Genomic DNA, 16,082 nt, shown 5'->3' with positions numbered 1-16,082 from the left:
TAGCAGGAAGTGCTAGCTTTGAGAAAGCACATTAAACTGCAATACATCAACCTTATTTGGAATACAATACAGAGAAAGTGACAACTGAGAAATTCATCCTGTGGCAAAGAAAATAGTTATTAAGAAGAGTTGATGCTCAGATTAGGGAGAGTGTGGACCTCCAATGAGAAAAATGACCATTTACAGTACACTCATAGAAAAAAGGGTTCCAAAGGGTTATTCGCCTGTCTCCATAGGAGCACCCTTTTGGGTTCCAGGTAGAACCCTTTGGGGTTCCAGGTAGAACCCTTTGTGTTCGACATGGAACCCAAAAATGATTATTCCAAGGGTTCTCCTATGGAGACAGGCGAGGAACCCTTTTAGGTTATAGAAAGCACCTTTTTTTCTAAGAGTGTAATACTGACGAAAGCCCTGGCCTCTGCTTAAATAAAGGCTTTCTTGTGCAACAGGCACGCAGCTACAGTAGGACTTACCCTAAGCCTCTATTAGTGTTTGAGGTCAGACACATGAAATTAAACACACAAGTCCATTGTCTGTTCTTTTGTATCCTGGATGATTCATTAACCGCATATATTGACCAGGCATTAAATACCTGCTTATGCTATAGAATCTCTAAGCAAAATTATAGCAATCCACTATTACCATGTCATAAACTGCTTAGCAATCCCCATCATCAACAACAACGTGGTCCACTATCCTCTGAATGTTATCAATCAGATTTCAACTCCAAAAGAGCCCCACCATAACAGTAGGCCTACAGGCCATTAATAACAGTATGCCTACAATACATACATGCTCTGTTAACTGCATCTCTGCATTACTCAACTCAGGCTGATGTGGTAGGCCCAGTGACTGAGGCCCTGATTGATAGAGCCCTGTGTATTTATATAACGTGAGTTAGCATTGGTCTTCATCGCACGACGCTGCCATCTGGGAGACCTGAGAGAGATTGCATAAGAGGGGATGACTTGATGGAGACCTTATAAGGTTCCCGTAGCTGTGGGATTTGCAGATACACTCTCTGATTTCCTCTGCCTCTCCAGTGACGGAATGAATCGGAAGTCACATCAATTGACTGACTCAATTAGTGTGCAGGGAGTGAACGTCAAACAGCTGGCATCAATGAGTTATAATAGATTAGATTCTCTACTACCTGTTCATCCATCCACATACATGATGAGTTTTTAATCAATATAATGACACAGCTGGTGCCCCTAATAGCAAGTCACACTGGCTGGCATGACACAAACTATTGGCTTTCCATAAGCAAGTTGGTGTGTGTGTTATGCTTCTGTTTTATGGTGTTATATGGTGGTATACAGTGTTATAATGTAATATAGCCTAGCCCTTTTCATAGAAAGTCCAAGTTGGACCATAATCTGTTGGGTTTAAACCAATCAGAAGAGCAAAAAAAAAAGAGCTTCTAATAAGGAACTGCAGAGATAAGTGTTGCAAGGAGGAGAGGTTTTAACAGCCAAATAAGAGAAACACTTTCAGAAAACACTTCCAGAAAACACTCAGCAGTGGTGCATGGGTAAAATCACTGAGGAAGCCAAGCCAGGGGGACAAAAAGGCATTTACAACCTGTTGTGATAATTGTCCTGTTTCATCTATAACCTGTTCGTTTTTATCCCTTGCCTCCGTGATATATAGGCCCGAGGCCGAAACAATGAGAAGACACAGTGGCAGAATAAATTCAACCACACCTTAGTTTCATCATAAAACCAGAGAGCAACACCTGTCCACAAACAAACAGTTACATGACTTAATACAGCATGGTCAAGCAAGTTAATGTTTGACATTTTTGGACTACAAAACAACTACTGATTTAGAACCAGAGAGTTACCGCAAGTCACAAAAAAAACAGGAACTGCCCCACTACTCCAGCATCATTTCAACTTCAATATTTCATTATCTAATCACCTCCGTTTAGTCTAATATAGTGACAACTAAAAGATACCAAAAACAACTTAGTCCAATCAACGTAAGCAAAATATGATATGGCTGTCCATGGTACTTATTTGTGTGCGTGCAAGGAAAAAAAAACATGTGGACTTACCCAGAAACTCCAATGCTATCCTCCTCTCTTTCATGACTCTGTCATAACCTGAAAGTGTTTGTTGTCCTAGGCCACCTGGCTAAAATGCTTGCTCGCTAGCCTAACTTTCTTTCATTGGCAATGATGTGCCAGTCCAGCTAGTTAACATTAGCCTACTACATCTAGCTACGTATTAAACTTCTATCCTCTCAGACCAGGGGCACAATGTATGAATTTATGGTTAAATCAGAATCGCCATTATAATCATTGGCTAGGACAGATAATAAAGTTTTAAAAAAAAAATATTTTTATTTTTTTTAATATGTCCAAATTCCTATCTCCATCCATGGCTAATTTAGGAAAGGGACAATTTTAGCAAGCTAGCTAGCCACCGGAGGACAATTCTGTAAATAACGTTTAGCTTGTGATTGGTGTGAAGCCAAATCCAAACTGGCTTCCCATGTATGATTTTAGCATTTATTTTTATCAAGGGAAGCAAAATGCTCGCTGGCTTCCCTTGCATTCCATGCTAAGGGTGGCAACAATGTCATACTCTTTTTGACCAGACTGCATCAGATAGATGGCCTACATATACTGAGACAGAGGGGTGCTGTTTCGCTTGCTCGCATGATTTCTCCGGTGAGATACATTCAGCCTCTGGCGAATTGAAGGAAAATTATGAAAGACAGAGAGACGAAAGATGATTAAAAAAATAATAATAATCATAGTCGAATTTTTGGGAAAGCTTGGCATCCCTTGGAATCCATTAATACATGCCACTGAAAACACTGTGGGAAAACCGCAGGGGAGAAAATCTCACATGGGTGCTAGAGTACAGGTTGGGTGGTGGCGGTTGGTGAGGGTAGGTGGGTAGAATTGAAAACATTAACCAGCCGAGATACTTTATTCCACAGCCAACGGCGTTAAAACTCTAATAATAAAGTGTACAAGGATTTAACAGCACCTGTGCCAGAACATAACAGGATTCAGTTCGTTGGCGAGAGGGTTGCTTTTAGGATAGTTGTTGCAGTGGACACAACTCATTGCTGCTCTTAGATATGCAAGCAAACAAGTGACTTATTTGCATGCATCCTATTGGTTAAAAGCAGCCTGTATCACAGTTCAGATCAATGACCAATAGGAAAAGGACAGATCAGTGAAGACTGATCTCCCTCAATGTGAGCAAGACAAAGGAGCTGATCGGGAACTACAGGAAAAGGCGGGCCGAACAGGCCCCCATTAACATCGATGGGGCTGTAGTGGAGCGTGTCGAGAGTTTCAAGTTCCTTGGTGTCCACATCACAAACTAATTATCATGGTCCAAACATACCAAAATAGTCGTGAAGAGGGCATGAGAAAACATTTTCCCCCTCAGGAGACTGAAAAGATTTAGCATGGGTCCTCAGATCCTCAAAAGGTTCTCCTGCTGCACCATCGAGAGCATCTTGACCGGTTGCATCACCGCCTGGTATGGCAACTGCTCGGCATCTGACCGTAAAGCGCTACAGAGGGTTGAGTCAAACGGCCCAGGATATCCCTGGGGCCGAGGTCCCTGCCATCCAGGACCTATACAATAGGCAGTGTCAGAGGAAAGCCCATAAAATTGTCAGAGACTCCAGTTACCCTAGTTATAGACTGCCGTACCGCTTGCCGTGTACGGCGAGGACCAAAAGGCTCTAGGACCAAAAGGCTCCTCAACAGCTTCTACCCCCAAGCCATAAGACTGCTGAACAATTAATAAAATCGCCATCGGACAATTTACACTGACCCCCTTTTGTGCATTGCTGCTACTCGCTGTTTATTTTCTATGCATAGTCACTTCACCCCCACCTACATGTACAAATTACCTTAACTAACCTGTACCCCCGCACACTGACTCGGAAGCCTCATTATTCTTATTGTGTTACTTTTTATTATTACTTTTTATTTTAGTCTACTTGGTAAATATTTTCTTAACACTTCTTGATCTGCACTGTTGGTGAAGGGCTTGTAAGTAATAATTTCATGATAAAGTCTACATTTGTTGTATTCGGTGCATGTGGCAAATAAAGTTTGATTTGATCCGTGGATGAGGTGTCAGTGAGCAGGTGTAGCAACACTGTAAATGGACACTGATACTACGCTCTACTCACCAGATCCCTGTGAAGCACCCAGTTGGCATGAAGGTAATGGATCCCGTCCAGAATCTGATATAGGAGAGACTTGACCATCCCTCTCGGCAGCTGCATGGGCTTCTTATTGGCCTTGGAGGCTCGGTGGAACTTGATGATGTGCTGAAAGGAGATCAGAGGGAGTGGTGTAGAGAAATGTATCAAGCAAAAGACTGAAAACACCTAGGTTTCACAATATAGACTACCGTTCAAAAGTTTGGGGTCACTTAGAAATGTCCTTGTTTTTGAAAGAAAAGCCAATTTTTTGTCCTTTAAAATAACATCAAATTGATCAGAAATGTAGTGTACACATTGTTAATGTTGTAAATTACAATTGTAGCTGGAAACGGCTGATTTTTAATGGAATATCTACATAGGCGTACAGAGGCCCATTTTCAGTAACTATCACTCATGTGTTCCAATGGCACATTGTGTTGGCTAATCCAAGTTTACCATTTTAAAAGGCTACATGTTCATGAGAAAACCCTTTTGCAATTATGTTAGCACAGCTGAAAACTGTTGTCCTGATTTATTTGTAATTTTTTTTAACCTTTATTTAACTAGGCAAGTCAGTTAAGAACAAATTATTATTTTCAATCCCCGAGCTGACAAGGTACAAATCTGCCATTCTGCCCCTGAACAGGCAGTTAACCCACTGCCTAGGCTGCCTAGGCCAGCATTACGGAGTCACCTCTCCACTGTTGACGTTGAGACTGGTGTTTTGAGGGAACTATTTAATGAATCTGCTAGTTGAGGACCTGTGAGGCGTCTGTTTCTCAAACTAGACACTAAGGTACTTGTCCTCTTGCTCAGTTGTGCACCGGGGCCTCCCACTCCTCTTTCTATTCTGGTTAGAGACAGTTTGCGCTGTTCTGTGAAGGGAGTAGTACACAGCGTTGTACGAGATCTTCAGTTTCTTGGCAATTTCTCGCATGGAATAGCCTTCATTTCTCAGAACAAGAACAGACTGCCGAATTTCAGAATAAAGGCCTTTGTTTCTGGCCATTTTGAGCCTGTAATCGAATCCACAAATGCTGATGCTACAGATACTCAACTAGTCTAAAGAAGGCCAGTTTTATTGTTTCTTTAATCAGGACAACAGTGTTCAGCTGTGCTAACATAATTGCTAAATAGTTTTCTAATGATCTATTAGCCTTTTAAAATGATAAACTTGGATTAGGTAACACAACGTGCTATTGGAACACAGGAGTGATGGTTGCTGATAATGGGCCTCGGTACGCCTTATTTAGATATTCCATTAAAAATCAGCCGTTTCAAGCTACAATGGTCATTTACAACATTAACAATGTCTACACTGTATTTCTGGTCAATTTGATGTTATTTTAAAATTGACAAAAAAATGGCTTTTCTTTCAAAAACAAGAACATTTCTAAGAGACTCCAAACTTTTGAACGGTAGTGTACATAGATACATACATACATAAATGGTACAGACAGGAAAACATCAAGAACAAAGATGAAACAACCAACAGAACAGGTTGATGACACATCCAAACAAAGACAGGTTGTCTAACTGGCGGTCATGATGAATCACTTACCCAGAGATCATGCTCGGCATAGTCGAAAAGGAGCCAGACCTTTCTGTCACTGTGGGACAGGAACACTTTCTGCAGGGCAATCACGTTGGGGTGTTTCAGCTCTCGTAGCAGCTGGAACACACAGCAAGAGGTTACATGTATCTCCAATAGCAAATAACACCTCTTTCAATGCACATTTATTAACCCACTGTGCACACACTGGTTAATTCAAAGTTGTTTCCACATCATTTCTGTGGAATAGATGTTGAATTGATGTCTATGACCAGTGCGAATTGCGAATTATTGCACTGACAAGAGTCATTCATGTCATTCAGGGTTAAAACATGAACTTTGAAAAATTACACTAAATCAGGTACATCAAGTATAACAGGAAACATCAAGTTTCCTGAGTTAGAATAGATTAGATTCTCTACTACCCGTTCATCCATCCATATACATGAGTTTGTTTTGTTACCAGGAACATATCTTTGCAACAGTCCACTACTCACAATTTTACTGTGTTCACAATATGACGACACAGCTGGTGTCCCTAATAGCAAGTCACACTGGCTGGCATGACACAAACTATTGGCTTTCCATAAGCAAGTTGGCGTGTGTTATGCTTCTGTTTTATGGTGTTATACAGTGTTAAAACAACGTAATACTAACATTTTTTTATTTTTTTTATTTAACCTTTATTTTACTAGGCAAGTCAGTTAAGAACAAATTCTTATTTTCAATGACGGCCCAACAGTGGGTTAACTGCCTTGTTCAGGGGCAGAACGACAGATTTTTACCTTATCAGCTCGGGGATTCGATCTAGCAACCTTTCAGTTACTGGCACAACGCTCTCAACGCTCTACCTGCCACCCCAAATATATAGCCTAGCCCTTTTCATAGAATGTCCCCATAATCTGTTGGGTTTAAGCCAATCAGAAGACGAAAAAAAAAAAAAAAAGTCACAATAAGAAGACTGTGGCAGAATAAATTCAACCACACCTTAGTTTCATCATAAAACCAGAGAGCAACACCTGTCCACAAACAAACAGTTACATGACTTAATACAGCATGGTCAAGCAAGTTAATGTTTGACATTTTTGGACTGCTAAACAACTACTGATTTAGAACCTGAGAGTTACCGCAAGTCACAAAAAAAACAGGAACTGCCCCACTACTCCAGCACCATTTCAACATCATCAAATGTGTATTTATTAGGGATCCCCATTGGTTGCTGCCAAGGCAGAGAAATATGTTGGTGCCGAATGAGCTAAAGACAAAACAGTAAATCATATAACATCCCTACACCATCACACATCCACAACACAAAATGTTCAATACCACCATACAACAATATCACAATGTGTGTGTATGCATGTGTGTCTGTACCTTTGTGTGTGTCTCTTCCACAGTCCCCATTGTTCCAAGAGGTGTATTTTTACCTGATTCTACTGCTTGCATCAGTTACCTGATGTGGAATAGAGTTCCATGTAGTCATGGTTCTATGTAGTAATGTGCACCTCCCATAGTCTGTTCTGGACTTGGGGACTGTGAACAGACCTCTGGTGGCATGTCTTGTGTGGTATACATGGGTGTCCGAGCTGTGTGCTAGTATTTTAAAACAGACAGCTCTGTACATGCACCTCTTCCAAAAACAATGAATGATGAAGTCACTTCCACTTTGAGCCATGAGAGATTGACATGCATGTCATTACTGTTAGCTCTCTGTGTACTTAAAGGTAATCCCTGTTATGAGCCAACTGCAATTTTCCCAAGTCCCTCTTTGTGGCACCTGAACACACTACTGAACAGCAGTCCAGGTGCGACAAAACTAAGGCCTGTAGGACCTGCCTTGTTGATAGTGTTGTTTATAAGGCAGAACAGTGCCTTACCATGGACAGACTTCTCCCCATCCTAGATTAACTGAATCAAGCAATTATTAACTCATTAACCTGGGGCACCATGGGAAAACTAGTTTTTATTGAGTTTCTATTTCCAAAATTAACTCAAAGAATATCAGAATATCGATTTTACAACAGCCGCTAATTAACAAGTTGCCTCTACCAATCTCCTTCTGAACGTCGTATAGCCCGTGAATCTGCACGGACCCGGGTCTCACCAATGAATTCGTTCCACACCAATCTTAGTTGAATATGTATTTACTAAAAAGCTCAAATGATGATAAAAAGATACACATAGACAAAACACATTATAGGCTATTGATTAGAACTATGTATAACGGGCCAACACACTATGGCGCGTGTTACCCACGATGGAGATTTCAATAGAGAGAGAAAACAAAGTACACAAGAGAAATATACATTTGGGTGAATTTGTCAGCTATGCTATTCTAACTCTAGCCTTGCCCCAAACTGCCACTCTTATGGGTCAGAATATAATGATGTAATTACGTGGGGATCATCTCCGAGGATTCTCTGCGTAGGCCTTCAGCTGTTCGATGACGCGCTACTCCGGCGCACCTCTCTGAGAGTCCTCCCGATGTCAGTGTCCTTTTGGGCTTAGGAGTCTGTTCCCTCACCCTTTGCTCTGGAAGGGGTCTTCTGAGGACAGACAGCTCTGTAGCTCACAGCATAGGAATGAAACCCTTTAGATACCACAATTCGATGGGAGATGGAGGCTAGGTGGTTCGACTTGAATTCACCCGCTTAGACACAGCTACTCATCCGTAGCTTGGGTAGAAAAGGATTTCCTTGTCCTCAAACTTGCGTTACGTTCTGGGTTCGTTGACTTTTTAGACCTTGCTGCAGCTGGGGTCACGTAGTCCTCCTGTAAATTCTATACTCACAGGTTTTATACCCTTGGGTCAGAAGTGGGCGTAACCGCCTTTAGGGCAATTCTCTGGGCGTACCAAGTTAATGAGGCAAGGTCTAGATTTGATTCAAATCCAAATTTAGACAACTAACTTAACATTTCATCTTCCCAAAACCTTCTCTTTGATTTGGATATTTTCCATATAACGTACAATGTATAAACATCAAACATATACTAGGAAAACTCTTCACATTACAATGTTTTCGTAATAACGTAATCTATTAACCTTTAATAACAAAACAAAAATGACATACATTTTCATATTCCATCTATCGTCATGACCACCATTGTGGCTGACGGAAACCATTGTTCCAAAGTCCCTTTATTTCATGTTTAATGTTCTGAGGCTGGTTCTCCATAGTAACAGGACAAAGGAATTTGTCTGTAGCCTGAGATTTACCAGGGGCGTGAGGGTTTATAAAACCCCCCACATCTTCAGACCCCTAGATCTCTCCTCCTCTGTTGGGGTTGAGAGATAATCTGGAGGGTTGTGGTCTCCTGTAACCTGACCTGGTCAGGACAGCCATGACAACAGCTACCCTGGGGAATTCCTGATTCTACCTGGATATTGTTTGAGAGGATTCCATGAAAGATCACCCTCCGTGTTCTGTTAGACAAGTAACTCTTTATCCAAATTATAGCAGTGTAAAGCCCTTATACATACGTTTTTCCAGCAGCATACTATGATCGATAATGTCAAAAGCTGCACTGAAGTCTAACAAGACAGCCCCCCCAATAATTTTATCATTAATTTCCCTCAGCCAATCATCAGTCATTTGTGTAAGTGCTGTGCTTGTTGAGTGTCCTTCCCTATAAGTGTGCTAAAAGTCGGTTGTTTACTGTGAAATAGCATCGTATCTGGTCAAACACAATATTTTCCAGAATTTACTAAGGGTTGGTAACAGGCTGATTGGTCGGCCATTTGAGCCAGTAAAGGGGGCTTTACTATTCTTGGGTAGCGGAATGACTTTCGCTTCCCTCCAGGCCTGGGGGCACACACTTTCTAGTAGGCTTAAATTGAAGATGTGGCAAATAGGAGTGGCAATATCACCCGCTATTATCCTCAGTAATTTGCCATCCAGATTGTCAGACCCTGGTGGCTTGTCATTGTTGATAGACAACAATAACTTTTTCCCCTCTTCCACAATGACTTTATGACTTCAAAAGTATAATTTTTGTCTTTCATAATTTGGTCAGATATACTTGCATGTGTAGTGTCAGTGTTTGTTGCTGGCATGTTTGTTTATCTTGCCAATGAAAATGTCATTAAAGTAGTTAGCAATATCAGTGGGTTTTGTGATGAATGAGCCATCTATGTTTAGTCACATGTTCCCTCATCTGATTAAAGTGGTGTGGAAATCCCTCATGGAAATCCTTTCACTCAATTTCAGTCTTCCTTTTTGTTTAATTTCCCTTTCTCAGTTGAATGAAGTCAAGCCCATGGTTTGTCTCTTTATCGGTTAGGTGTTCCGGTGAGCTAGGACATGAGAGATTTATAACAGGCATAAAAAGTAGCCTACAGCATGTAGGACACCTGTTATACTTGATGCACCTGATTAGTGTAATTTTTCAAGGTTCATGTCTTAACCTTGAATGACATGAATGACTCGTCAGTGCAATCATTCACAATGTGTTCCCACTGGGCAGAGTTGTCAATTCAACGTCTATTTCACATTGGTTCAATGTAATTTCATTGAAATGATGTAGAAACAACATTGAATTAACCAGTGTTCACACAGTGTTGTAAATAAGCGCTGGTGCACTATATCTAAGGAAGTCTCGAGCTATTTCTCACCTGAGGTTGTGTATATCATGATAAGCTGTAGATCACACTGCCTACCGAGAGAGTTCTCATCTGTTATCTTCATAGCTGTTTACATACCACCTCAGTCAGTCAGAGGTACCAAGATACCATTGAATTAGCTGTATTCCGCCATAAGCAAACAAGAAAACGCTACACCCAGAGGCGACGCTCCTAGTAGCCGGAGACTTTAATGCAAGGAAACTTAAATCAGTTTTACCTACTTTCTATCAACATGTTAAATGTGCAACCAGAGGGAAATTAACTCTGGACCACCTTTACTCCACACACAGAGATGCATACAAAGCTCTCCCTCGCCCTACATTTGGCAAATCTGACCATAATTCCATCCTCCTGATTCCTGCTTACAAGCAACAATTAAAGCAGGAAGCACCAGTGAAGCAGATGCTAAACTACAGGATTGTTTTGCTAGCACAGACTGGAATATGTTCTGGGATTCCTCCAATGGCATTTTCGGAGTACACCACACCTGTCATTGGCTTCATCAATAAGTGCATTGAGGACGTCGTCCCCACAGTGACTGTACGTACATACTAGAGGTCGACCGATTAATCGGAACGGCCGATTAATTAGGGCCGATTTAAAGTTTTCATAACAATCGTTAATCGGCATTTTTGGACACAGATTATGGCCGATTACATTGCACTCCACGAGGAGACTGCGTGGCTGACTACCTGTTATGTGAGTGCAGCAAGGAGCCAAGGTAAGGTGCTAGCTAGCATTAAACTTATCTTATAGAAAACACTCAATCTTAACATAATCACTAGTTAACTACACATGGTTGATGATATTACTAGCTTATCTAGCTTGTCCTGCGTTGCATATAATCGATGCGGTGCCTGTTAATTTATCATTGAATCACAGCCTACTAAGCCAGATGGGTGATTTAACAAGTGCATTTGAGAAAAAAGCACTGTCGTTGCACCAATGTGTACCTAACCATAAACATCAACACCTTTCTTAAAATCAATACACAAGTAAATATTTTTAAACCTGCATATTTAGTTATTATTGCCTGCTACCATGAATTTCTTTTAACTAGGGAAATTGTGTCACTTCCCTTGCGTTCTGTGCAACAGAGTCAGGGTATATGCAGCAGTTTGGGCCGCCTGGCTCTTTGCGAACTGTGTGAAGACCATTTCTTCCTAACAAAGACAACCAACTTCGCCAAACAGGGGATGATTTAACAAAAGCGCATTTGCGAAAAAAGCACAAATGTACCTAACCATAAACATCAATGCCTATCTTAAAATCAATACACAGAAATATATATTTTTTAAACCTGCATATTTAGTTAAAATAAATGTATGTTAGCAAGCAATATTAACTAGGCAAATTGTGTCACTTCTCTTGCGTTCATTGCACGCAGAGTCTGGGTATATGCAACAGTTTAGGTCGCCTGGCTTGTTGCAAACTAATTTGCCAGAATTGTACATAATTATGACATAACATTGAAGGTTGTGCAATGTAACAGCAATATTTTGTTACGGTGCGTGAATGAGGACCCAAAAGCGAATCAACTTAAACAGAGCTTCTTTAATTACCAAACATAGGTAGGCTCAGATGGACCGGCAGATTCCGACAGGACAGGACAAGGTTACAGCAAACATGACGACAGTCTGGTTCAGGCATGAATGACACAAACAAACAAACAAGAATCCGACAAGGACAGGAGCAGAAACAGAGAGAGATATAGGGACCTAATCAGAGGGAAAAAAGGGAACAGGTGGGGAACGAGGTGAATGGGTAGTTAGAGGAGACAAGGGACAGCTGGGGGAAAGCGGGGGAGAAAAGGTAACCTAACACGACCAGCAGAGGGAGACAGGGTGAAGGGAAAGGACAGAGACAAGACAACATGACAGTACATGACAGTACCCCCCCACTCACCGAGCGCCTCCTGGCGCACTCGAGGAGGAAACCTGGCGGCAACGGAGGAAATCATCAATCAGCGCACGGTCCAGCACGTCCCGAGAGGGAACCCAACTCCTCTCCTCAGGACCGTACCCCTCCCAGTCAACTAGGTACTGATGACCACGGCCCCGAGGACGCATGTCCAAGATTTTACGGACCCTGTAGATAGGTGCGCCCTCGACAAGGATGGGGGGGGGGGGGGGAAGACGAGCGGGGGCGCGAAGAACGGGCTTAACACAGGAGACATGGAAGACCGGGTGGACGCGACGAAGATATCGCGGAAGAAGAAGTCGCACTGCGACAGGATTAATGACCTGAGAGATACGGAATGGACCAATGAACCGCGGGGTCAACTTGCGAGAAGCCGTCTTAAGGGGAAGGTTCTGAGTGGAGAGCCAAACTCTCTGACCGCGACAATATCTAGGGCTCTTAGTTCTACGCTTATTAGCAGCTCTCACAGTCTGCGCCCTATAACGGCAAAGTGCAGACCTGACCCTCTTCCAGGTGCGCTCGCAACGTTGGACAAAAGCCTGAGCGGAGGGGACGCTGGACTCGGCGAACTGAGATGAGAACAACGGAGGCTGGTACCCGAGGCTACTCTGAAAAGGAGATAGCCCGGTCGCAGACGAAGGAAGCGAGTTGTGGGCGTATTCTGCCCAGGGGAGCTGTTCTGACCAAGACGCAGGGTTGCGAAAAGAAAGACTGCGTAAGATGCGACCAATAGTCTGATTGGCCCGTTCTGCTTGACCGTTAGACTGGGGGTGAAAGCCGGAAGAGAGACTGACGGAAGCCCCAATCAAACGGCAAAACTCCCTCCAAAATTGAGACGTGAATTGCGGACCTCTGTCCGAAACGACGTCTGACGGAAGGCCATGAATTCTGAAAACATTCTCGATGATGATTTGTGCCGTCTCTTTAGCAGAAGGAAGCTTAGCAAGGGGAATGAAATGAGCCGCCTTAGAGAACCTATCGACAACCGTAAGAATAACAGTCTTCCCCGCTGACGAAGGCAGTCCGGTGACAAAATCTAAGGCGATGTGAGACCACGGTCGAGAGGGAATAGGAAGCGGCCTGAGACGGCCGGCAGGAGGAGAGTTACCGGACTTAGTCTGCGCGCAGACCGAACAAGCAGCCACGAAACGACGCGTGTCATGCTCCCGGGTGGGCCACCAGAAACGCTGGCGAATGGAAGCAAGCGTACCCCGAACGCCAGGGTGGCCGGCTAACTTGGCAGAGTGAGCCCACTGAAGAACGGCCAGACGAGTAGGAACGGGAACGAAAAGAAGGTTCCTAGGACAAGCGCGCGGCGACGGAGTTTGAGTGAGTGCTTGCTTTACCTGCCTCTCAATTCCCCAGACAGTCAACCCGACAACACGCCCCTCAGGGAGAATCCCCTCGGGGTCAGTGGAGACTACTGAAGAACTGAAGAGACGAGACAAAGCATCAGGCTTGGTGTTCTTAGAGCCCGGACGATAAGAAATCACGAACTCGAAACGAGCGAAAAACAGCGCCCAACGCGCCTGACGCGCATTAAGTCGTTTGGCAGAACGGATGTACTCAAGGTTCCTATGGTCAGTCCAAACGACAAAAGGAACGGTCGCCCCCTCCAACCACTGTCGCCATTCGCCTAGGGCTAACCGGATGGCGAGCAGTTCGCGGTTACCCACATCATAGTTACGTTCCGACGGCGACAGGCGATGAGAAAAATACGCGCATGGGTGGACCTTGTCGTCAGAGAGGGAGCGCTGAGAAAGGATGGCTCCCACTCCCACCTCTGACGCGTCAACCTCGACAACGAACTGTCTAGAGACGTCAGGTGTAACAAGGATAGGAGCGGATGTAAAACGATTCTTGAGGAGATCAAAAGCTCCCTGGGCGGAAACGGACCACTTAAAGCACGTCTTGACAGAAGTAAGGGCTGTGAGAGGAGCTGCCACCTGACCGAAATTACGGATGAAACGACGATAGAAGTTCGCGAAGCCGAGAAAGCGCTGCAGCTCGACGCGTGACTTAGGGACGGGCCAATCAATGACAGCTTGGACCTTAGCGGGATCCATCTTAATGCCTTCAGCGGAAATAACAGAACCGAGAAATGTGACGGAGGAGGCATGAAAAGTGCACTTCTCAGCCTTCACAAAAAGACAATTCTCTAAAAGGCGCTGGAGGACACGTCGAACGTGCTGAACATGAATCTGGAGTGACGGTGAAAAAATCAGGATATCGTCAAGGTAAACGAAAACAAAGATGTTCAGCATGTCTCTCAGGACATCATTGACTAATGCCTGAAAGACAGCTGGAGCGTTAGCGAGGCCGAAAGGAAGAACCCGGTATTCAAAGTGCCCTAACGGAGTGTTAAACGCCGTCTTCCACTCGTCCCCCTCCCTGATGCGCACGAGATGGTAAGCGTTACGAAGGTCCAACTTAGTGAAAAACCTGGCTCCCTGCAGGATCTCGAAGGCTGAAGACATAAGAGGAAGCGGATAACGATTCTTCACTGTTATGTCATTCAGCCCTCGATAATCTATGCAGGGGCGCAGAGACCCGTCCTTCTTCTTGACAAAAAAAAACCCCGCTCCGGCGGGAGAGGAGGAGGGGACTATGGTACCGGCGTCAAGAGCTACAGACAAATAATCTTCGAGAGCCTTACGTTCGGGAGCCGACAGAGAGTATAGTCTACCCCGGGGGGGGGTGGTTCCCGGAAGGAGATCAATACTACAATCATACGACCGGTGTGGAGGAAGAGAGGTGGCCCTGGACCGACTGAACACCGTGCGCAGATCGTGATATTCCTCCGGCACCCCTGTCAAATCACCAGGCTCCTCCTGTGAAGAAGAGACAGAGGAAACAGGAGGGATAGCAGACATTAAACATTTCACATGACAAGAGACGTTCCAGGAGAGGATAGAATTACTAGACCAATTAATGGAAGGATTATGACAAACTAGCCAGGGATGGCCCAAAACAACAGGTGTAAAAGGTGAACGAAAAATTAAAAAAGAAATGGTTTCACTATGATTACCAGAAACAGTGAGGGTTAAAGGTAGCGTCTCACGCTGAATCCTGGGGAGAGGACTACCATCCAGGGCGAACAAGGCCGTGGGCTCCTTTAACTGTCTGAGAGGAATGTCATGTTCCCGAGCCCAGGTCTCGTCCATAAAACAGCCCTCCGCCCCAGAGTCTATTAAGGCACTGCAGGAAGCTGACGAACCGGTCCAGCGTAGATGGACCGACAAGGTAGTGCAGGATCTTGAAGGAGAGACAGGAGTAGTAGCGCTCACCAGTAGCCCTCCGCTTACTGACGAGCTCTGGCCTTTTACTGGACATGAAGTGACAAAATGACCAGCGGAACCGCAATAGAGACAGAGGCGGTTGGTGATTCTCCGTTCCCTCTCCTCAGTCGAGATGCGGATACCTCCCAGCTGCATGGGCTCAGCACCCGAGCCGGCAGAGGAAGATGGTAGTGATGCGGAGAGGGAGGCGACGGAGAGCGCGAGCTCCTTTCCACGAGCTCGGTGACGAAGATCAACCCGTCGCTCAATGCGAATAGCGAGTTCAATCAAGGAATCCACGCTGGAAGGAACCTCCCGGGAGAGAATCTCATCCTTTACCTCTGCGCGGAAACCCTCCAGAAGACGAGCGAGCAAGGCCGGCTCGTTCCAGCCACTGGAGACAGCAAGAGTGCGAAACTCAATAGAGTAGTCTGTTATGGATCGATTGCCTTGACATAGGGAAGACAGGGCCCTGGAAGCCTCCTCCCCAAAAACAGATCGATCAAAAACCCGTATCATCTCCTCC

General features: G+C 44.2%; 1 protein-coding gene across 2 annotated transcripts in view; it reads right to left on the bottom strand.

Moving 5' to 3' along the window:
- cdk19 (cyclin-dependent kinase 19) overlaps nt 1-16,082 on the bottom strand; it is a 74,366-nt gene that overhangs the window by 25,706 nt on the left and 32,578 nt on the right. For both annotated transcript variants that reach the window (XM_021600289.3, XM_036975691.2), the window contains 2 exons: nt 5,747-5,857; nt 4,171-4,311 (listed from right to left, as the gene is read on the bottom strand). In XM_021600289.3, the coding sequence (XP_021455964.2) occupies nt 4,171-4,311; nt 5,747-5,857 (252 nt within the window). The remainder of the gene's footprint in view (nt 1-4,170; nt 4,312-5,746; nt 5,858-16,082) is intronic.

The sequence above is a fragment of the Oncorhynchus mykiss genome, chromosome 4 (genome assembly GCF_057628025.1).
Source record: "Oncorhynchus mykiss isolate SJ-2025 chromosome 4, ASM5762802v1, whole genome shotgun sequence".
NCBI classification, from domain to species: domain Eukaryota; kingdom Metazoa; phylum Chordata; class Actinopteri; order Salmoniformes; family Salmonidae; genus Oncorhynchus; species Oncorhynchus mykiss.
This window is presented reverse-complemented; position numbering and strand designations above follow the sequence as displayed.